Consider the following 24606-nt stretch of genomic DNA (forward strand, 5'->3'; position numbering starts at 1 on the left):
ATGCCAATGCACTGGCTTGCCCTCTTGGGAGCTCAGGTTGCAGGGAGGGAGCTGGGCAGGTGGAATGCAAGAATAAACGGCCAAGCTCTACAGAGGGGTGAGGAGAGAGTGCTGGATGCCAGCACCACAAATGATCAGCCTTGCAGCTACCTCTACCCACAAGAGCAGTAGTCAGGACAGGATTGTAACTGGTTATCGATTTTCTTGTAAACTTACCATTATGGGAAACTTCAGGCACATATGAAAGCCAAGAGCAACTTCCCTGGTGGTTAAGAATATGCCTGCCAGTGCAGGGGACATGGGTTTGATTCCTGGTCCAGGAAGATGCCACAAGCCTCAGGGCAATTAAGCCCATGTGCCCCAAAAACTGAAGCCTGTGTGCCCTAGAGCCCATGCATCACAAATAAAGAAAGTTTGGACATAGAACAAAGACCCATTGCCGCCAAAAAGAAATTAAAAAAAAAAAAAAAAGCAGAGAGATTAACGCCCATCTCCTAGTCTCAACAATTATTAGATTATGACTAACTTTATTTCTTCTTCCTGGGCTTCCCTGGTGGCTTAGAGGGTAAAGCACCTGCCTGCAATGCGGGAGACCTGGGTTCAATCCCTGAGTTGGGAAGATCCCCTGGAGAAGAAAATGGCAACCCACTCCAGTATTCTTGCCTGGAAAATCCCATGGACGGAGGAGCCTGGGAGGCTGCAGTCCATGGGGTCACAAAGAGTCGGACATGACTGAGCGACTTCACTTAACTTTATTTCTTCTACATCCTTCCGTTGGATTATTTTGGAACAAATCATAGATATTTCATCACTTTATCTGTAAATACTTCATATATGCTCTAAAAGATAACAACTTTAAGAAAAAAAGCATAATGCCATTATCATACCTAAGGAAGTTCATAACAATTCCTTAACTCTGATGGAATTGTATGTACCACGCCAGGCTAAGTTGTTTCAGTCCTGTCCAACTCTCTGCAACCCCAGGGACGGTCGCCCACCAGGTTCCTCTGTCCATGGGGATTCTCCAGGCAAAAATACTGGAGTAGGTTGCCATTTCCTCCTCCAGGGGATCTTCCTGATCCGGGGATCAAACCCAGGTCTCCTGTGGCTCCTGCACTGCAGGCAGCTTCTCTAACACCGAGCCACCAGGGAAGTCTGTGGAATTATACACTAGTGGGCAAAGGAGGCTCCCGTGCTCCCATCTCCTTTACTCTTCATCCCTCAAGCAAGGTGTCAAACTCACAGAAACAAAAAAGGCAGAGATCAAAGTCAGGTAAAACTGTGCCCATACTGAGCTCATCCCCAATGTCTCAGCAACTCTAGTATTTTAAAACATTTCTTGAGATAGGCTAAAACAGAAATTAAAGAAAACAGCAGCCCTCACATTTTTATCAGACCTTTCGGCATTTCTCAGAGCTACAAGGACAGCCCGTAAGAGAACCAAGAAGTGCTGGAAGATTAACCAGATTCTTTGATCCGCAGGTGGTCGGGCTGCCACAGGGTCCAAAGTGAAAGTGAAAGTGAAGTTGCTCAGTCGTGCCTGACTCTTAGTGACCCCATGGACTGTAGCCCACCAGGCTCCTTCCACGGGATTTTCCAGGCAAGAGTACTGGAGTAGGTTGCCATTTCCTTCTCCAGGGGATCTTCCTGACCCAGGGATCAAACCTGGGTCTCCTGCATTCCAGGAAGACGCTTTAACCTCTGAGCCACCAGGAAAGCCCGGGTGCCACAGGGTCCAAGGCCTCCACTAAGGTATAGGGATACTTCCTAGACTTCTTTTAGGAAGTATTGTTTTAATAACAGTATTCAATATTTCTGGGGAATACATTTTATTAAAGTATAACATATATGTAATAGAAAAGTTCACAAAACTCTAGGAGTTTGTTTTGTAAAAAGTTATTACTTATCAAGCTCTACATTTGTCTTGAGGATTAAGTTAAACACTAAAAATGGGACATAAACAGCTGGACAGCTACTAGGGCAGCCAGTCATATAAATGTTTACCATGTGAACTCATCTTTGCAGGATGAGACGGCATCTCCATGGGTGGACTAGGGTAGGAATCAGAACTAAGTAGGAGATGTCTGTGCAGAAGGTAGCCAGGTAGGGGCTGTCAGAGCCCCGTGAGGTGAAGAACCTGTCCACCTGAGTGATCCTCCTAGCTATGGGCTCACAGGACAGCATGCTCAAACGCTCTGTTGTTTGAGGAGTGACCACCAGCCTTTTACATGAAGGAAAGACACCAATTTCTCAGTCCAAGTACTTTAATAACCCCAGAGGGCCTGGCTCAGAGAAATACTGAGAAATACCCAAAAATACTCAGAGAAATATCCACAAAATACTGGGGTATCAAGGCTTTCTATCTCAGATTCCTTAGGGATGTATCAAGACTTCATGCTAAAGAGCATTTGCCCTCATTAGTGTCTGTATCATCAGATCCTTTTATGAGACTCCTCTGAAGGGAATATGAGTCTAACTCCACTTTGTCACTACAACTGCCACTTCCCATTGGAATTTGCTTAATAATTGGAAAGAATATTATGGCAGTCCTTTCTGGAATTGCTTCATAGCTAGAAGGAAGTGGATCAGCATGCTTCTCACAGGCTTTGGGGCTCAAGGGTAATGTCAAGGACAAAGTAGACTCTGGAATGGACAGGCCTTTGGAGAGAAGGGGCCTAGCGTGATCCGGTGCCCGTCACACTGTTCACCCTGGAGCAGTACTAGAAGACTCAAACATACTCCTTCCCTTAAAGACTAGAGGGCAATACAGTTGGCCAAGCCTTGGGAGTCTTGCAACAGAGCAGATACTCCACAACACATGCCAGTAAGTGAAGGTAGGAGTTAGCATTACCATGGCAACCCCTCCAATCTCACACGTCCCAGGAAGAAACCATGATCTATCCCGTTTCTCTTAAACTATAGTCCAGAGACCTTAAATTCAAACATCTGTTGACAAGGGGTCTGTCTCAGTTAAGTGATGCAATCAGTCCTCATTAGCCTTCTCCCCACTCTCTTGAAAAGCATAAAGAAAATTACCTTTAGCACAGAAGAGGCTTTTAAGCCAAGCTCTTCAGCAGTATACCTTAAACTGAATAGCCCACTGAAGCACTGAATTACAAAACAGAAAGGAGAGGGCTAGAGAAGCTGACCCAGGATCTCTAAATGTAGCTGAAAGGGTTACTATTGTCTCCAAAGGTAAACTATCTTCTTAGCTCAGGCTTACAAGTCAAACTACGTAGTGGAGAAGAAAGGAAAGTGAGTAACAAGAAATTATCATCCTCTAAGGTTTCTTTCACTGAAATTCCCTTCAGACCATCAACTAGCTTCTTAAAACTTCTCCATCTCCCAACTGTCCTCTTGATTTCAGTCTCTTGGCCCCTCCTAATCTCTTAGTCCATCATTCACTTGCCTTTCGTCTGGTCCAGAGCTTGGGTAGCCTTCTGATATTATGCTTGTGACGTATGATTGTCACCTAAACTCTCTCCTCTCCCATCCTTGTATTCCCTCCTGTAACAATTAGACAGTGTTTCTTGTACTAAAGTTGTACTTTTATCTACCTTCTATTAGACGGTGGGATTTATACTGCCTAAGATGATTCTTGTTCATTTTGAGATCAATTATGTACTTTGCAATGCTTAGTCAGATTTGCTATTTACTGTACATCTAATTCACACCAGGCACTTTTCTGTGTTCAGTTCAGTTCAGTCAGTCATGTCCGACTCTTTGTGACCCCACAGACTGCAGCACGCCAGGCTTCCATGTCCATCACCAACTCCCGGCACTTGCTCAAACTCATCTCCATTGAGTCAGTGATACCATCCAACCATCTCATCCTCTGTCGTCCCGTTCTCCTCCAGACTTCAATCTTTCCCAGCATCAGGGTCTTTTCCAATGAGTCAGTTCTTCGCACGCATCAGGTGGCCAAAGCACTGGAGTTTCAGCTTCAGCATCAGTCCTTCCATTGAGTATTCAGGACTGATTTCCTTTAGGATTGACTGGTTGGATCTCCTTGCAGTCCAAGGGACTCTCAAGAGTCTTCTCCAACACCACAGTTCAAAAGCATCACTTCTTCAGTGCTCAGCTTTCTTTACAGTCCAGCTCTCACATCCATACATGACTATTGGAAAAACCATAGCTTTGACTAGACAGACCTTTGTTGGCAAAATAATGTCTCTGCTTTTTAATATGCTATCTAGGTTTGTCATAGCTTTTATTCCAAGGAGCAAGCAGCGTCTTTTAATTTCATGGCTGCAGTTACCATCTGTAATGATTTTGGAGCCCAAGAAAATAAAGTCTGTCACTGCTTCCACTTTTTCCCCATCTACCTGCCTTGAAGTGATGGGACCAGATGCCACGATTTTAGTTTTTTGAAGGTTGAACTTTAAGCCAGTTTTTTCACTCCCCTCTTTCACATTCATCTAGAGGCTCTACAATTCCTCTTCACTTTCTGCCATACGGGTGGTGTCATCTGCCTATGTGAGGTTATTGATATTTCTCCCAGCAATCTTGACTCCAGCTTGTGCTTCATCCAGCCCAGCATTTCACATGATGTACTCTGAGTATAAGTTAAATAAACAAGGTGACATTTACAGTCTGACGTACTCCTTTTCCGATCTGGAAACAGTCTGTTGTTCGGTGTCTGGTTCTAACTGTTGCTTCTTAACCTGCATACAGATTTCTCAGGAGGCAGGTAAGGCGGTCTGGTATTCCCATCTATTTAAGAATTTTCCAGTTTCCACGCAGTCAAAGGCTTTGGTGTAGTCAATAAAGTAGAAGTAGATTTTTTCTTGAACTCCCTTGCTTTTTCTATAATACAATGGATGCTGGTAATTTGATCTCTGCCTTTTCTAAATCCAGCTTGAACATATGGAAGTTCTTGGTTCAGGTACTGTTGAAGCCTAGTTTGGAGAATTTTGAGCATTACTTTGTTGGCATGTGAAATGAGTGCAATTGTGCGGTAGTTTGAGCATTCTTTGGCATTGCCTTTCTTTGGGATTGGAATGACCTTTTCCAGTCCTGTGCCCCACTGCTGAATTTTCCAAATTTGCTGGCATATTGAGTGAAGCACTTTAACAGCAGGACTTGAAATAACTCAACTGGAATTCCATCACCTCCACTAGCGTTGTTCATCGTGATGCCTCCTAAGGCTCACTTGACTTCACATTCCAGGATGTCTGGCTCTAGGTGAGTGATCACCTGGACCAGCGATCTGGTCGTTTTTGTATAGTTCTTCTGCGTATTCTTGGCACCTCTTCTTAATATCTTCTGCTTCTGTTAGGTCCATACCATTTCTGTCCTTTATTGTGCCCATCTTTGCATGAAATGTTCCCTTGGTACCTCTAACTTTCTTGAAGAGATCTCTAATTTTTCCCACTCTATTGTTTTTCTCTATTTCTTTGAACTGATCACTGAGGAAGGCTTTCTTATCTCTCTCTCCTTGTTCTTTGGAACTCTGCATTCAGATGTGTGTATCTTTTGTTTTCTCCTTTGCCTTTTGCTTATTTTCTCGTATTTGTAAAGCCTCCTCAGACAACCATGTTGCCTTTTTGCATTTCTTTTTCTTGGGGGTGGTCTTGATCACTGCCTGCTGTACAATGTCATGAACCTCTGTCCACAGTTCTTCAGGCACTCTATCAGATCTAATCCCTTGAACCTATTTGTCACTTCCACTGTATAATTGTAAGGGATTTGATTTAGGTCATACCTGAATGGTCTAATGGTTTTCTCCACTTTCTTCAATTTAAATCTGAATTTTGCAATAAGGAGTTCATAATCTGAGCCACAATCAGATCCCTGTCTTATTTTTGCTGACTGTATAGAGCTTCTCCATCTTCAGCTGCAAAGAATGTAATCAATCTGATCACAGTATTGACCATATGATGAAATCCATGTGGAGAGTCGTCTCTTGTGTTGTTGGAAGAGGGTGTTTGCTATGACCAGTGCATTCTCTTGCAAAACTCTTAGCCTTTGCTCTGCTTCATTTTGTACTCCAAGGCCAAATTAGCCTGTTACTCCAGGTATCTCTTCCTACTTTTGCATTCCAGTCCCCTATAATGAACATTTTTTTTTTTTTTTTTTTGGTGTTGGCTCTAGGTCTTGTAGCTTATCACAGAACCATTCAACTTCAGCTTCATTAGTGGCTGGGGCAGACTTGGATTACTGTGATATTGAATGGTTTGCCTTGGAAATGAACAGTGATCATTCTGTCGTTTTTGAGATTGCCTCCAACTACTGCATTTCAGCCTCTTTTGTTGACTAGGAGGGCTACTCCATTTCTTAAGGGATTCCTGCCCACAGTAGTAGATATAATGGCCATCTGAATTAAATTAGCCCATTCCAGTCCATTTTAGTTCACTGATTCCTAAAATGTCCATGTTTACTCTTGCCATCTCATGTTTGACCACTTCCAATTTGCTTTGATTCGTGGACCTAACATTCCAGGTTCCTATGCACTATTTCTCTTTAAAGCATCGGAGTTTACTTCCATCATTTCACGTCCACAACAAGGTGTTGTTTTCACTTCGGCTCTGTCTCTTCATTCTTTCTGGAGTGATTCCTCCACTGAACTCCAGTAGCATATTGGGCACCTACTGAGCTGGGGAGTTCGTCTTTCAGTGTCATATCTTTTTGCCTTTTCATACCTTTCCTACGTTATCTCATGGAAAACAGTGTGGTATAGGATATTTTGCCCCTCAACATGTAGGCACATGGAAGTTTGTTAAAAATGTGCAATGTGAAAGTCCACTTCAGACCCAAATCTGCACTTTAGCTGTGCATTTAGGTGCAAGAGCTCAGGTGTGCAACATTCAGAATGAGTGCTAACACGTCAGGATCTCCCAAAAAACTATCTCATATTTTTCAGTTGTTATTAAGTGCTTGTTTAAGATTATGTCTCTCGGTAAATTTACCCTTTTATAATTATAAAAACAGCCCTCTTTTGCCTGGTAACATTCCTCATTATGATGCTTGCTTTGTCTGATACTGTATCTATGTCAGTTTCTTATGCTTAGTGTTTCCATGGAATATCTTTCCCCATCTTTTAAACTTATCTGTGTTCACACACACACATATATTTGTTTGTTTTGGCTACACTACATGGCTTGCAGGGTCTTAGCTTCCCGATCAGGGATTGAACTGGGCCTCCAGCAGTGGTAGTGCAGAGTCCTAACCATTGGACCACCAGGGAATTCCCGGTTTATTTAAACTGGGTTGAACATGTAGTTTTGTCTTGCTTTACTGATCCAGTCTTTTAACTGAAGCATTAAGACTATTTACATTTAATGTAATGAACAGTAGGATGGGGGTCTAAATCTACCATTTTGCTATTTGTTATACAGTTTGACCACCTGTTCTTTGTTCAGGGGGTCCTGGAACAGACTAGATATTCTATAACAAATGCCTATGGGTGAGGGAATTACTGGGCAGGGGGAAAGCACTCAATATCTCTTTCCTTTTTCTCATTGGTTGAATGGTTTTGGTGAAAGTCACAAAATGTGCTGATTCGTTCTACTAAAAATACGTTAACCTCCCCACACCTCCCATAGCTGTTACAAACTTTCCCCGCCATCTTCAGTGCCCTTGTATCGACTCCTCCCTTTCCCCAAGATGGTAACCAATTTCACCTATCTGATGGACTGAGATCGTCTAACACAAACTCTCTGCACTTCCTATCTTTTTCTGAGTTTAACCATTCTACCAGCACAACTAAACCTATATTTCAACTGGCACTGATCTTTCACCAATTATTTAATTACTATATATAAATCTTAGACTTTTGCTTTACTTATATACAGGAACAAATTGCCTTTTAAAGTGTCCTTCCAACTGATCATTACACATTGCCACCCTTTTTCTTTCAAGTTTCCAATGAACCTTGCCTTCTCTGCTTATATTTCACTATTTCCCTTACTCTTTACCTGCAAATTTGGCTTTTGTCTTCATATTAAAACCAGTGAAAAGGCTTTCTAAGCTCCAAATCCTAAGACTTCTTACTAATATAATTCCTCACTTTACCTGTTTACTGAAAAATTCTCGACTTGGCTTCTGAGACATTATATTCTCTGGCTTTCTAATCTGGTCTACACAGAAGAGTGAATTTAATTCTCATGTTGCAAAGACTTGACAGATTATGCTTTAAAAACCTTTAGACTATCCACAGCCTTTGAAATAAACTCTGTAGCTTCAAGTTCAAGGAACTCCAATACCAACCTTCCTGGCCTTTATGCCATATACCATCTCTCCAAAACTTACTGTACTCCAGCCACAATGGCTTACTTGTTGACTGCAGCCATGAAATTAAGACACTTGCTCCTTGGAAGAAAAGCTATGACAAACCTAGACAGCATATTAAAAAGCAGAGACATCACTTTGTCAACAAAGGTCTGTCTAGTCAAAGCTATGGTGTTTCCAGTAGTCATGTATGGATGTGAGAATTGGACCATTAAGAAGGCTGAGCACCGAACAACAGATGCTTTTGAACTGTGGTGTTGAAGACTCTTGAGAGTCCCTTGGACTGCAAGATCAAGCCTGAATATTCACTGGAAGGACTGATGCTAAAGCTCCAATACTTGGGCCACCTGACGTGAAGAGCTGACTCAGTGGAAAAGACCCTGATGCTGGGAAAGATTGAGGGCAGGAGGAGAAGGGGACGAGAGGATGAGATGGTTGGACAGCATCACCGACTCAACACGAGTTTGGACAAGCTCCAGGAGTTGGTGATCGACAGGGAAGCCTGGCGTGCTGCAGTCCATGGGGTCGCAAAGAACAGACACGACTTAGCGACTTTCTAGCTCTGTTCCTAAGGAAAAATAACGGTGGAATGTATTACTAGGCAAAACTGCTAAAGGTAAAAATGACCTCTAATTGGTAATTTATGCCTCCACTGGTGGTAAGACACGGGTTTGTTTTTCTAAATGCAGTGATTCTTATAACAGAGACACATCTCTTGCAGCGACCTACAAGCACTGTCTATGGACAGTGGCTCCTGCTGTATACAAGGCTTCTAAGCCAAGGTAGTCCTTGCACTTACCTGTCTTGTCTCTTGCACCTGACCTACCACTTGTCTGTATGTGCAGAGGCTAACTCTTAGATGGCTGTGTGAACTGCCGGGAGGGCTACTCCCTCCCGTGGAAGAGGAACGCTTGATGATGCTGGGTCAGCAGGCTGTTTTCTGTCCTGTGTTTTCAAGTAAACTCGTGATATATGTGACCTACTCAGGTCTTGTGAATCCAAATATTTCTATCTTTAAAGTTCCTTTGATCGTCACCAGAGATTCATTATCTAGTTATTTATTTTGGGAGGGCCTCATATTCCCTTCAAGATCTTTGAGGTTAAGACCATGTTTTTTTCTTTTCAATTAATGTAGGTTGTGCTGTGCAGTATGTGGGATGGTTCCACGACCAGGGATCAAACCTGGGCCTCCACAGGAAAAACATCAAATCCTAACTACTCGGGTCACCAGGGAACTCCCAAGACTATATGTCTTTTTCACCTAGCAAAGTGATCTGAGTCAATGTGAACCTATTTTTTTTCACCATTAATAAAGGAATAATTATTTCCTATCTCAAAGGGTTGCTATGATGATTAAATAAGATATATATAAAAGTGTTTCCCAAGCAGTAAATGCTATGCCTAAGTGGTGATCATACTAACACATAAATATATAGTCCCTATTCTAAAAGTATCCCTATTAATGTAGTAATGTTTATTAAACACTTCATATATTAACTCTGATTTTCATTCCAATCTTAAAAATTAATAAAAACAATTTGATAAAGAAGTGGTCATACTGATATAAAACTGATTTCACACTAAGAAATGCCCTGCCCTCTTTCCTCCAACCCAAAGACTGGTCTACTTCTAGGACAGAAAGAAACAGTCTGCTCACCCTTGTTGAAAGTAAACAGCTTACCATCATTCTCACCCCAAACAACAGGAGTAAGATATGCAACCTATCCAAACATGCCATATACATACACATACGTGCTAAAAATACCCAAGGCACTTTAGTGAGTTGCTGGAAATATTTTAAGCCAGAGAAATACAAGTTGAGTGAGACTGTTAAAATATCCCCTTTCTAATCCTGGGAGGTGTTAGATCAAACATTAAAAAAATAGAAGCAAGCAGCACCGTCAAGAACTATTTTAGAAATTCCCAGGTATATAAAATAAGGTGGATTACAGAATATCAGGATCTTTGTTACTTTTTCTGGTATGTTTCACCTTTAGGCAGCAGTATAAAACATCACTCTATAAGCAGAAATCAAACCTGTTCGACTTGTAGTCAGAGAAAGGCCACATGGTCAGTACTCTTAACTCTGTAAGAACATGGAACAGTGGCTGTAGCTCAACCAAACCACTGAAAAGTTTCATCACAGATTCCACCTTAACAATACAAAAAGCCTACTTCTGTTCCTCTTCTGTGTAATAATGGAAATGGTTAATGTAGATTCCCCCATGTTTATTCAAGTCCTATTCTTCCTTAAGCTTTATAAAGTATAATTCAAAATACTGCTCACCTTTTTCCTCTCATCACCCAACATCTAGGACCTAGATATTTTCTTTCACATTCCTTAGAAAATCTTACTTCCTCTGTAAGTCCAACACTAAGAAACATTTTATCAGACTCAAGGGCTCCCATTCCCTCCAGATGTGTTCTAGAGTATTTTTCAAAAAAAAAAAAAAGAAATGAAGCCAAGATCGTATCTGTTAGAGAAATAAAACTATACGAGACAGGGCAACTGAAAAGTAGGACAATCTGACTTACTTTTGGATTTATTTTTCTGTGAGACCATTTTTTAAAACTGGCTAATTCACAGTGAAATATTAACTACAGCTACATATATAACTTCATTCTGCATACAACAAGCATATAATGCCAGTCATGAAGCCTCCAAAAAAAACTGCCCATCCTACAGTGTGTAAAGTTATTGCTAGCCATTGGTAAAGTGTGATACTAGCAGAATCAGGGAATGTCCAGATACTCTGACTGGGGATACGATGGGAATGCAGTGTATGTTCAAGTCACAGTGTGACCATAATCTTTACATTAAAAACAAGATCATCCTGTACTCTTCTGTGGTCTTTCCCTTACCCTTGTACAGGAGTGGTAATCAGCATTCCACTGCTGAAGGCTATTGAAGGCACAAGGACCTTCCAGAAAAAGGTCATCACCAAGGCTAGGGAATTAACCTGGTTGCTACTGTAGATAAACTATGTCACCAGAAAGTGTTTCATCATGTTTGCATCAACAGTAGGTGTAAACCTTGGAGATACAATTGAGATTCACTTACAAGAGGGAAAAACTAGGAAAAATGAGGTAAAAACTCTAGCTTCATATAGCCACAGGAAAACATATTCAGCTTTCTTCAACTTCAATGTGTAGCAGGCTATTGGTTTAGAAACTGATAATGCTTTACAAGAATACCCAATTCAGATCAGAGACACAAGAAAAGGGGGTAAAAATCACTCAGGGGGAAAAATATAACTAAAGAACATTTATTTGTTTTTCACCAAGACTTTATCTTGAGGACGTAACTAAACTGTGCCTCCACTCCCCACCCCAATTTGAAGGAGGATTAGTACAGTGGGTGTTATAAAGCAGGTATGAACAGTTTGAGGGACTGGAACCAACATTAACTGACAAAAACCAACTTTCATCTAAATCATCATAAAAATGTTTAAGTAAAAAAAAAAGGGGAGGGGCAAAGGGGTTTTCAGATTGAACAAGATCATCACATTTTATCTAATACATTCAATTCTGGCTAGGGTATACCAAAATGGAAACAGGATAACTATAATACAAAACTTCCACTACAGCACACTGCACACACCTGTGTTCCAAGCCCACCCCCGTTCCCCTAATGCTTCCAAACTCAACTATTTCCCAGCCTGTTGGGCCTGTCGGCGAAGGAGCACGTAGATCTTCTCTTTAATCCAATCTTTGTTATAAGGCTGGTATGTCTGGGTATCAGCTCGGTAACTGAGGAACAGAAGAATAATAAGCAAAGTTACAATGGTCAAATACCGTCACGTTTTTAAAACTGGAAATTGTTAACTGTTCTAGAATGGCACAGATGTGCACATGTTCATACATGAATACAATGAAAACGTAAAACAGCTGATTACCTAACTGTTGAATTTTATGCAATATGAAGTTTAGATCATCTAATACAATCTCACAGCAGAAAAAGAAACCAAGGTCTAGAGATCTTAAGTTAAATGCTCAGTGTGTTACACATCTACTTCTTGACAAAGTATGCCCAGAAACCATGTGTTCTTTCTCCTACATAGTTAACTATTCTTAAGGTGCCTTCAGGGATTAAAAAACTAACAAAAACTTTAAATTTACTATATTTACTTTGAATCAACTTAAAAAAAAAAAGAAAACCTTTAAAAATATGTTGCTGACACAAAGATTTCTTCCCTGGAAAGCATTAACAGAAGGAAATTTTTATATACATCCAGTATTTCAGGATTTGCTTTTTAATAAACAATGCTGCTAAGTCACTTCAGTCGTGTCCAACTCTGTGCGACCCCATAGACGGTAGCCCACCACGCTCCCCCGTCCCTGAGATTCTCCAGGCAAGAACACTGGAGTGGGCTGCCATTTCCTTCTCCAATGCATGAAAGTGAAAAGTGAAAGTGAAGTCGCTCAGTCGTGTCCGACTCTTAGCGACCCTACGGACTGCAGCCTACCAGGCTTCTCCGCCCATGGGATTTCCCAGGCAGGAGTACTGGAGTGGGGTGCCATTGCCTTCTCTGGAACAATGCTAGAGGCTGAGTAGAGTCTGGCGTATAAGGAGTGACATCAGCAATGAAACTTTAACAGGATTCCAGGGTTTTTGGAGTACAATGCATCACTTAATAGACAACTCACTCAAAGTATGTTTAGAGGACAACAGATAGAAATATTCCACTGACCTACAACTGAACAACTACACCCAGCTAAATTGCTGGTTAAGCAATAAATTCAGTTTTTAGGGTAAAAAAAACCTAAAGCTATAGTATAAAAAAAGATAATAAGCAAGCAGAGACAGCAGAAACACAAAGTACATCACAGTGTTTCAAGGCTTTTGGTTCTCAGCAAAAAAAATTATATACATATAACTACAAATGACAGTAAATACCTCTAACTGTTAGAAGCAGGAGTGTTAATCACTCAGTCGTGTCTGACTCTTTGCAACCCCATGGACTGTAGCCCACCAAGCTCCTCTGTGCACTAGAGTGGGCAGCCATTTCCTTCTTTAGGGGATCAAACCTGAATCTCCAGCACTGCAGGCAGATTCTTTACCACCTGAGCCACCAGAGAAGCCTATAAAGAAGTTGCCAACTGCTAGGTGTTGCTCTGGGCACTCATCTGAATAAACTCCATCCTATTTACAACTCTGTGAGTAGATACAATTACTATCCCTTTTTAATAAAGGAGGAAACCAAGGCTCAAAACAGCCTGTAACTTATTAGCTAAGTGACTTCAGGCAAGGAGTAAAAGCTTAAACTCTCCTGACTAGAGTTCTTATTGTCTGTGAACCACTGAGCTAGAAACCTATGATCCATTTTTTTGGCGGGGCGGGGGTGGGGGCGGGGGTGGGGCGGCTAGAGTTTATCCCCTCCCTCTCACCCACTCCTCCAGGTCCTCACTGAGCTACAACCCAATCTTTGAAGAGAAACAAACTCCAAAGTAAGACTGCTTTACACCATTATTAAAGTCTTCCCCTGAATGGTAAGGTCAGGATGGGGTTTAGTAAAATGCACAAGCTCTCTACTTTTACAGAACATTTTGGCTTTTTACTAACGTCCTTTTGTTACAGTGAGAAATAATCTAAAAAGTAAACTCACTGTAACTCTTCAGATTAAGAGTGACAGGAAAATACAATTACTACATGACTATTTTAATTTTACAGTCACTATCAAGTACCTCTTAAATCACATTCCCTGATCCCTGCACCCTCCTAGATTTCTTACCTCTTTTCACAACCTCCAACACTTCCTCCCTCACCCTTAATTCCAAACGGTGTCCTCCTTTCTATTTTCCTGAAGTAACTAAAGCAATCAGAAAACCTCCCCAAGCTTCTGCCACACCCGCCTGCCTTCCCTACTTTACTATTAATGGATTGTCTAAGATCCTATCTAAAGCCATCAATTTCTCCCTCTACTACATCACATTAGCCTGCCAACATACCATTATTTTTCTCACCTTAAAAACAAAATTAAAGGGGGAAAAAAAGTGTTTTTTTCTCTAGCTATAACCCCATTTCCCTCCTCTCCTTTTGAGCCAAATTCTACAAAAAAGCTGTCTGTGTTGGCAGCCTACAATCCCTCTCTTCTTACTAACTCACTGGACTATATAAAGATTTTACTACTGTCCCTCTAGGGCTTCCTAGGTGGCTCAGACAGCAAAGAATCTGCCTGTAATGAGAGAGACCTGGGTTCTATCCCTGGGTCGGAAAGATCCTCCGGAGAAGGGAATGGCAACCCACTCCAGTACTCTTGCCTGGAGAATTCTACGTAGCCTGATGGGCTACAGCTCATGGGGTTGCAAAGAGTTGGACACTACTGAACGACTAATACTTTCACACTTACAGTTCACTCTACCAAAACTGCTCTGGAAATCATCAAAGACTTCCACAGGGCTATACCAAATTTCAATTCTCAGTCCTCATTCATTTGATCTACCAACAATATGAAGTATCAATACTTTTGAATGGGTTGGTCCACCAAATTCATCTCCCTCTACTCTACCCAGCCTCCACTTATTCTTCTGCAGCTTCAAAGGCTTCATTTTAGACGGATTTATTCACTGTGCAATCCTCAGTGCCTTGGAACACACATGGTACATAACCGGCCCTCAGTAAATGTTACATGAACACATATGTGTCTCTCTCTGTGTGCCAGGCGATAAACAGATCAACTATAAACATTGCAAACCAACACAGTATGATATATATACAGCTCTATTGGCCTCAATAGTTTTTTGAGTTTTTATATCAAAATAATCATAAAATTATCACACATTATAAACACATTTCATTAAAGACCAGAACTGGATCACTGAAATACTCTGAGTGAGCAAAGTAAAATGACTATAACTGAAACACAATAACGAGGTGAAGAAAACTGCACTCGAAAATTCCAAGGAAATGCTTATTTTCACCCGGATCTTTTGTGAGACAGCAAGCCCAGGCTTGGTTCCAGTGCTGAAACAGGAAGTGCCTCAGAGTAGGACCTACATGATTTTCACCACTGAAAAATATTTTCTTCTTGTAGCATAGTATCTGACACATAATAAATATGCCTGGTGACTGAAGTTCTCATTATAAGGTACTTCCATTTTCCTTTGTAAAATCTGCTGTAAACACTCGGCCTCTCCAACAATGCTGAGAAGATGAAGTATTATAGATTCACGTGCTCCTTGGTAACAGTGGTGACAGGTAATTACTGATATAAATTATAATAAGCATTATGTTAGGGAAAAAAATTTAATTTGACAAAACTCAGAGAATAGAAAAGGTAAGTGTCAAAAAAACAAACTCATTCTAACATACCAAAATACACATGATCAATATTAGGAGGAATTAAAATTAAATTCTATTTCAGTCCTACATATATTTTAAAAAATCATGAAAACAGAATAATCTAAGTTTTAATTTAAAGCTAATTGCTTTAGGATAAAGACTATAATTGGGGAAAAAATACGTAAAAGATTATTTAGTTTAAGGAACAAAGTTCTCGGTTCAAGGTGGAGGCACACTAACTGCATCAATTAGCAAAATTCATAAGGTTTACTTGTGCCTTCAGCTTTATGTTGACAATGTATGAGCCACGTGTAGCAGAAATATTAATTACTACATCACAGGCAAAACACAAAGATCTGTGTCATGCAGAGTGCGCTCCTAATAGCATAAATCACCTCAAACAAACAAGATAAAAACACAATTTAAGAGATATGGTGGCTAATACTTACACAAGGCAGCTGAGGTCTGCCAGGTCATCAATAAAATCAAACAACTGACTGATATCATATGTGATAGAGGGGCTGTTGGGATTCATTCTCTTCAGATGTTCTTCATACATTTTACAAACACCTAAGAGAGGGGAAAACCAAGATCTTACAATTGTATGAATTTAGATATGAGTAGTGCTACATGCTTATATCACAATACTTTGTCCTACCCTGTACATATAGGTCTTTGTGTACCTCCAAACTGATTTCATAGATTTCCTAATAAAAAGTAACAGCCAACCACAGTTATCAAAAGCTATCTTAATAAAGCTTGGTTCACTACACTGTGATCAGAAATATCACTTAGGAGTTCCTGAATAGAAAGGGTGAATGGAAAGGAAATAAAAACCAGGAAAATTAACTAATTGTGGCACTAACCCACAGCTACCATCATACTTAGTGGCAAAAGACAATGCTTTCCCAGTCAGACTAGAACACCGGCTCTTGTCACTTGAGTCATGTTCAACATCGCACTGGAGGCTCTAGTAAGGGTGATTTGGCAAGGAAAAGAAATAACTGGCATTCACACTGGAATGGAAGAAGTGTACCTATCTCTAGAAATGCATACAGAATACCTTAAGGAAACTACAAAACACAAACTATTACAACTAATAAATCAGGCTGGTAAGACTGCATGATGTAAAATCATTACACAAAAATCAATTATATTTCTATACCCCAACAATAAAAACACTGAAAATGAAATGAACAACATCAGAAAAGAACAGAATTCTTGCAAATAAATTCAGTAAGAGAGACATAAGACACTCTGAAAACTGTAAAATGTCACTGACAGTAAAGATTTAAATAAACAGAATGCTATCTCAGGTTCATGGACTGGGTGACTTAGTATTAAATACTCCCCCAAATGATCTAGATTCAACAATCCATGTCAAAACCTGAGGTACTTCTGCAGAAACTGACAAGCTGACCCTAAACTTAACACAGAAATACAGGGGTCCAGGAGAGCCACAACAATCTTGGAAAAGAACAAAGTTGGAAGAAAGACACACATTTCCTCATTCCAAACTCATCACAAAACTACAAAACTGTAATCAAGACAGTGTGGTACTGCTTATTCATGAAGACAGGCATACAGACTAATGGAATAGAAACAGGAGCCCACAAATAAACCCTCACATTTATGGTCAACTGCTTTCCCAAAAGGATACCAAGACAAAATCAATAGAGAAAGAGTATTTTATCAACAAAGGGTGCTAGGACAACTGTGCATTCATATGCAAAAGAAGAAACCTGGACCGCTCTCATGCCATGTATAAACAGTCACTCACAACGGCCCAGAGACTTAAATCTAAGTCAAAATTATAAAACTCTTGGAAGAAAACGTAGGCACAAATCTTTGTGACTTTGGATAAGCTTCTTAGATAGGCTGGACTTCATCAAAATTTAAGCCTTTTGTACTTCAGAGGACACTGTCAATGAAAGTGAAAACACAAGCCACAGACTAGAAGAAAATCTTTGCAAAACACGTATCTGATAAAACAGGGGTCCCCAACCTCTGGGATCAAATGCCTGATGATTTGAGATGGAGCTGATTTAACAATATAATAGAAATAAAGTGCACAATAAATGCAATGCCCTCAAATCATCTCAAAACCACACACACAACCACCCCCCCCAACCCCCGCCAATCCCCCACAGTCCATGGAAAAACTGTCTTCCACAAAACTGGTTCCTGGTACCAAAATGGCTGGGGACCACTGAGATGAAACTATTATCAAAAATATACAAACAATTCCTAACACTTAACAATGGGAAAACAAGCAACTCAATTAAAAAACAGGCAAAAGATGTGAACAGACACCTCAACAGAGAAATATACACAAGGAAAATACGCATTATGAAAAGATGCTCAACATCATGACATGAGGAAATTGCAAACTGAAATGAGGCATCATTATACACCTATTAGGATGGCAAAAAATCCAAAACACTGACGACACCAAATGCCACCACAGGAACTCTCATTCATTACTGCAGGGAATGCAAAGTGATACAGCCACACGTGAAGACAGCTTGTCTGTTTCTTACAAAGCTAAATACAGTCTTACCATATGATCTGACAATCACACTCCTCAGTACTTACCGAAAAGGAGTTGAAAGCTTAGGTCCACACAAAAACCTACACAGGATGGTGCATAGCAGCTTATTCACTGACAAAACCCGTAAGCAACCAAGATATCCTTCAACAGGTGATGGATAACCAAACTGTGTTACACCCATACAATGGAGTATTATTCAACAACAAAATGAAACGAGCTACCAGGCCATGAAAGACATGGCGACATCTTAAAAGCATACAACAGAGGATGAGATGGTTGGATGGCATCACCAACACGATGGACATGAGTTTGAGTAGGCTCCGGGAGTTGGTGATGGACAGGGAGGCCTGGTATGCTGCAGTCCATGGGGTCACAGAGAGTCAAACACGACAGAGCAACTGAAGTGAAGTGAAAGAGCTGATCTGAAAAGGCTGCATACTATAATTTCAACCATACAATATTCTGAAAAGATGAAACTATAAAGACATTAAAAAGATCAGTGGTTGCTGTTTAGGGGAGAGATGGGTGAGCAGGTGGAGCACAGGGGATTTTCAGGGTACTAAATGTTAGACACATGTCGTTGCACATGTCAAAATCCACACAATGCTCAAAGCAAAGAGTGAACATTAATGCAAACTAGACTTTAGTTAATAATGTGTCAGCACTGATTCTACAATTCTAACAAATGTACCACACTAACACAGGGTACTGTAAATAATTGGGAAAACTGGGAGGGGCAACGCAGGGGCTATGGCAGAACCGTACTTTCTGATCAACTTTCCTGTAAACCCCAAACTACTCTAAAAAACTAAGTCTATTAATTTTAAAAAAGGGATGAGGGGAGGGAAAGCTCTGTATCCCAGACGAATATTAACTACTATAACAAAGAAAAATAAGAAAGTAAGAAAATTACTATTTGGCAACCACCATGTGAGAACTGATTCCAGTATTTCCATTTTAACTTTTAAAATGGAAAATAAACCACCATTTCTAATTTAAAAAGAGCTAGAAAGCCACAAAAAGGCATGGAAGAAGCTTAAACACATTGCTAAATGAAAGAAGCTGACCTGAAAAGAGCTACGTCAATGATTCTAATCTATGACATTCTGGAAAAAGCCAAACAATGGAGGTAGCAAAGAGACCAGTGGTTGCCAGGGGGCAGGGAGTGAGGTGAAGAGGGATGACTAGGGGAACACGGAGGATTTTTAGGGCAGTGAGAATATTCTCAACATTACAGTAAGATACTGTAATGGTGAATACATGACATTACACATTTGGCAACATCCACAGCACTGCACAGCACAGAAAATGAATCCCCAAAGAAACTATGGACTGCATTCTGCTTCATCAACTGTAACAAATGCACCATACCTCATATTCTTTTTTTGGGGGGGGCGGGGAAGGGTGTGTGTGGCATACAGGACCTTAGTTCCCTGACCAGGGGAACCTGAGCCCTCTGCATTGGAAGCAGTCTGAACCACTGGACTACCAGGGAAGGTGTCATTAATAGGGGAAACTGGGGATAGGGAGAAGTACATGGGAACCCTCTGTACTTTCTGTTCAATTTTCCTTTAAGCCTAAAACTGCTCTAGAAATTAAGTGTATTAAATTTTTAAGTTCAGTTCAGTCGCTCAGTCGTGTCCGACTCTTTGCGACCCCATGAATCGCAGCACTCCAGGCCTCCCTGTCCATCACCAACTCCCGGAGTTCACTCCTTCCCTAAAATCAGCAAAGGTTAGTAAAGAGTATTGCAGAATCAAAGGCCAAACATGATAATACAGATAAAGCAACAATCTAGAGTGTGTGCACGAAGTCTACCTTAATGGCAAGTAAGGCCATCAGCAGAGGAAGGGACTTGAGAAAAGGAAAGAACACAAGCGTTGCTTGTCTTTAAAGATGAGAATAGAATCAGAGGAGCCATTTCTGATTATGAGTAGCTTTTTTTCCCCTGGAGGTCTACCCATCATTGGTTTTAGAAGAGATTTCTAAGCCTAATCCAATTAGCTTCAGATAATCAACAATTCCAGGGACATGCCAGCAGCAAATTTTATATTCCTATAAAATCTTTACAGGAACAGGTGAAGAATGTGCAATTTGCTAGCAAGGGTGCAGGGTGTACACAAGTGGTTTACTGGATGTAATGATTTAGTGATTTAATGAAAGGACACAGGATGAATCTGATTTGTGATGATCCAATCTATGTACTCTCGTCTAATGGTTTATTGAGGGTTAATACCTCCCTTCAGGGTGGTGCCAGCTTATCAAACATATAATAAATTATACTGATTTGGTTCCATTTGCCTTTATTCACTGAGCTAATTTTTTATTTCTTAACATTCTGATGGACATCTCAGCTTTTAATGTTTGTTTAGTAATTAGACTATTAGGTTGTGTAGGCACTAGTAGGTTTCTCAAGCCTGTTTTAATAACTCTATTGAGTTTAACTAGACTATATAAGAGATACCTATAAAATATTTACACAGCACAGTAACAAATAACAAATAAAGAATATTTACAAAACAAGCAGAGGCCTGGGAAAGTCACGATATATATGAGCTTGATTCTAGAAAGTAAACATAACAGTGAATGTCAGGGTAAACAAACTCAAGCCACCTGAGAGTCTCAGCACTTATCACTCTCACCCTGGGAGCAAGCGTGGACGAGCTGGTGTGGATGCAGCTAGCGTGGACGAGCTGGTGTGGATGCAGCTAGCGTGGGGGCCAGGAGCCTCTATAGCCCATCCCACGTCCAGCTCCCAACCCCTCACCACCCCCAAAACGAAATCAATGATTTCTACCCCTTGGTTAGTGTTTAAACTTACCTTCCATACACTCATTCACAGATTCATAGTCAGCGTAAGTTCTGCCTTCTGGCCTCTTGGTAGGCTGTACCAGCAAGATGGTGTGAGACTGCACAGGGAAAAGTGATATCAATATAAGTTTCTAACTCAGTGTTTGAGAAATTCATAGTATGGGATAAAATCCCCATTACCACACAATTTTCGTTGGTTATTAAAACACTATTAATCAGAGTGCTCTTCCTGCAATATCGATGCCTCTGCCCAAGCGCAGCGGCAGAAGCTTGAGTCACAGCTTTTCTGTAAGGTCTTAGTCTCCCAGTCCTTAACAACTGCTCTCTCAAACTCACTGCCTGTTAAATTCTCAGCATAAACTACCTTGTACTGTTTTTTCTCTTTTGCACCTTTCTTCCCAGCCAGATTATAAACCTGCTTAGGTGTTCTATATCCATTGGTCACTCTAATCCCATTAGATTCCTAATGAAAACAGATATGGGTTGATGAAAAGAGAAAAAAAGGAAAACACTATAATGATTACAAGCACTTTATTAATGTTTTTTCCTAACTTTAGCATTACAGTGAAATCACATCTTATCCAGAGATTAGACTCAAACATTAAAGGTGTAAGATAAACTGGCAATCTAAAATTAGTATATACAGTTAATGTTACCCTAGAAAATCCATTAAATTATTCACCCAGTAGGTGACTCACCATAAGAGGCTGTGTTACACTAAAATATTGTATTTTTAAGCACTAGTGTCACAGAATAGCTAGAGGATGATGACACAGGAAATGTGAAGATGCCTCAAGAGGAACAGATCCTTTCGTCTTCCATCTCGCCCTCACTGGGGAGCAAGCTTTTGTTCACGGGTCTATTTCAGGGTTTCTCAACTCTGGTACTATTGCATCAGGGGCTGGAAGATTCCTTGTTGCAGAGGCTGTCCTGTGCATTGAAGGACGGCGGTATTCCTAGCCTATTCCCAGTAAAAGCTCCCACGCCCTCCTCCCAATGTGTGACAACTAAAAATATCTCCAGAACATTGGTCTGTTGAAAGTATAACCCCTTCTGTTTTTTTTTTGCCAAGTGTGTAAGGTTCACTAAATTCAAATATGATGTAGCCTCACTGTAAACCCAATGCTAAATCAAACTATTTATAATCTTCAGGAGATGGTGAAGGGCAGGGAAGCCTGGTGTTGCAAAGAGTTGGACATGACTGAGTGACTGAACAACAAATTCTTCTCTTCTGCTGTACTAGTTTTTAATAAAAAACAAACAAACCTCTTAAGGACAGGAACCAAACGTTCTGAAATGATCAGACTTTTTAATGACCAACAAACTGCAACTGAAATAGCTATGTAGAGTTTCTGAATAAGCACTGCCCCCGCCCAAATAGCACTTTGAACACAATGTGACAAAGGGATTTCTGGTACTCCTCCCTCTCCACCAAGAAGCAGTCATTCTGATTAAAAGTCTGCGAGGATCTGAGACAGACCTTGATGACAAGAGATGGAAAGTAATGCTCACCTATAAAGACCTGGACACAGCTGAGGCCTTTCTTAAACAGTGATCAAAAGTCAGAGAACACAGAATGTTAGATTACTGGTTATTTAAAAACCATCAATAGTTCCAATGGCTCATATGTTGAGAAGAAAGTAACTTTATAGAAACTATACTGACATTCCTGCAAAAGGACCTGTCCCACATACTAGCCAGACCAGTTGCTACTACATTAATTTTCTTCTTATTCTAATAAGAAATAAGGACCAATTCACTTGAGAGTAAAGATATGAAAATGGCTATACAGTATGCTGCTTTTTATATTTACCCTTAAAGTGAAACTGAACTAAGTTTACTATTCTTAATACTTACTGCCCAAAGACAAGGCTTAAAAATTAGGAACAAGGAATGGCTAAATTTACAACACTGTCAACAAAATTATCAGATCTTTCCTTCTTCTGAACAGATTTGGTCCGGCATTCCTTAGGTTACTCTTTCTTAGGGGAATGAGCAGTAATAAATAAATAAGCAATAAAAATATAAGTACATACAGAATATATATATCTATTGATATTTGCCACAATAGAAAAATAACATTGTGAAACCTAAAAAAAAAGTTATGCAGAATTACCTTAATGATATCCTATTCTGTTTGCCAAACGGTTATGATTCACTCTAATGAAGAGTTAATCTGTTAATCTGTTTTTTAAAGTCTCACATATCCTATTCTGTTTGCCAAACGGTTATGATTCACTCTAATGAAGAGTTAATCTGTTAATCTGTTTTTTAAAGTCTCACAAACATGAACCCTAAGAATAGTCAGTCATTCTACTGTTACAGAAATACTACAATACAATGCCTCTCTCAAACTACCAAAAAGAAAAGAAGGAAGAATAAAAGAAAAGAAATTGAACCAATATTTAAGACTTTTGAACCAGTATTCACTTTAAATACAAATTCCAATTTTCAATTCTACACGAAATGATAAATTATCACTGATAACTGCTCAATGATAATGGGGTGTTCATAATAACTGCTGTCATATCCCCAGATTTTAATCTAAGCATTTAAAAATAATACCAAAATAAAGGCAGAGAAAGAAGGAAACTCCGAAGTGAAATGACTTGCTCAAGGTCACACTGCTAGTTAAGACAGGAACTGGAAATCCAATCTCCTAATTCCCAGTCCTCCTTGGGAGACTATGTTGGGTCAAACACTAACCTATCTCAATCCAGAAAACTACGACCTGAAAAAATTCCTTGTTAACAACAGCTGCATGATCTGTTAATCTGCAGCAACCAGAAAACGAAAATTAAAGTGTGGAAGCAACCACGATGACTTGGAATCCTCGTGAGCATCTCCTTTTTTGCAGATTACAAAACAGACACACAAGCCCAAAAAACAACCCTTCACCCATTCCACTCAGATCCTAAGGAAAGTGGACCCTGAGGTGAATCTATCTTTTCAGCTTCCAGACCCAAGAAGATTATAAATAAAGATAAGCACAAGATGGATGGCTGGAGGGGGAGGAGGACACCAAATCGGCCCCTAAAGGTCTTAGAAAAGAGGGAAAATGTATTTTTTCAAAAAAGGCAGAGCCCAGAAAAACAAAAGGGAATGTGGTCGGGAAAGCACGCTACAAAGCAAAGATGTTCCCTCCCGGTCCACACGGGGGATGCAGTACATTCACTCTGTCAGCTTCGGGACGGAATTGTCAAACATCCTTCGGCCATTGTTCCTATAGTAGGCTGGGGCGTTTGAAGGGAAAGAGCAGCACCCCCACGCCTGCCTCTACCAAGCAGCAAACGGAAGAAAAAGCAACCTCCGCAACGCACGCCTCGCCCGAGCCAGCAGGCGGGCGCGCAACCGCGGGGCGGACCCGGGACCCAGGGCCTAGCGCCAGGCCCAGTGTCTCCGCGGCGGGAAGGAGAAGAGTCGACCCACAAGCTGGAGGGCCGAGCAGCAGCACGCTCGCGCTGGATGGGGTGGGGAGATATATGGGCGGGGGTCGCCCCGGCGGGGGTTAGGGGTTCGGGGAGCCGGTTAGGCCTCTCTCACCATCGCGCCAAAGTCTCCCGCTGCAGCCGATGCCGACTCCGCCGTCGCCGCCGCACACGAGCTTACCCGCAACGCCGCCAACAGCCAATCCCCGCGAGAGGAGCCGCCGGAAGTCGTCAGAGGCGCACCGCGAAAGAACCTTTCGGACCATAGAGGCTCACAGATTTCCGGCAGCTAGAGCAGAGAGTGA

At 40.8% G+C, this 24606-nt stretch overlaps 1 protein-coding gene across 1 annotated transcript; it reads right to left on the bottom strand.

Moving 5' to 3' along the window:
• Nucleotides 1–11481: 11481 nt before the first annotated feature.
• On the bottom strand, nt 11482–24514 carry ERH (ERH mRNA splicing and mitosis factor). The gene is made up of 4 exons (XM_052646827.1): nt 24417–24514; nt 20884–20971; nt 15961–16081; nt 11482–11979 (listed from the first exon to the last, which is right to left on the bottom strand). Exons 1-4 carry the CDS (start codon nt 24417–24419, stop codon nt 11877–11879), a joined length of 315 nt encoding a protein of 104 aa, XP_052502787.1. The 5' UTR covers nt 24420–24514; the 3' UTR covers nt 11482–11876.
• Nucleotides 24515–24606: the final 92 nt, after the last annotated feature.

This window comes from Budorcas taxicolor, chromosome 10 (assembly GCF_023091745.1).
Source record: "Budorcas taxicolor isolate Tak-1 chromosome 10, Takin1.1, whole genome shotgun sequence".
Classification (NCBI taxonomy): Eukaryota; Metazoa; Chordata; class Mammalia; order Artiodactyla; family Bovidae; genus Budorcas; species Budorcas taxicolor.

Excerpts from the sequence above, each read along its gene's own strand:
- ERH (XM_052646827.1), bottom strand. Across the intron at positions 16,082-20,883 it reads TGTGAATGAGTGTATGGAAG|GTGTTTGTAAAATGTATGAA; the intron begins GTAAGTTTAAAC and ends CCCCTCTCTTAG. Across the intron at positions 11,980-15,960 it reads GCAGACCTCAGCTGCCTTGT|TTACCGAGCTGATACCCAGA; the intron begins GTAAGTATTAGC and ends TCTGTTCCTCAG.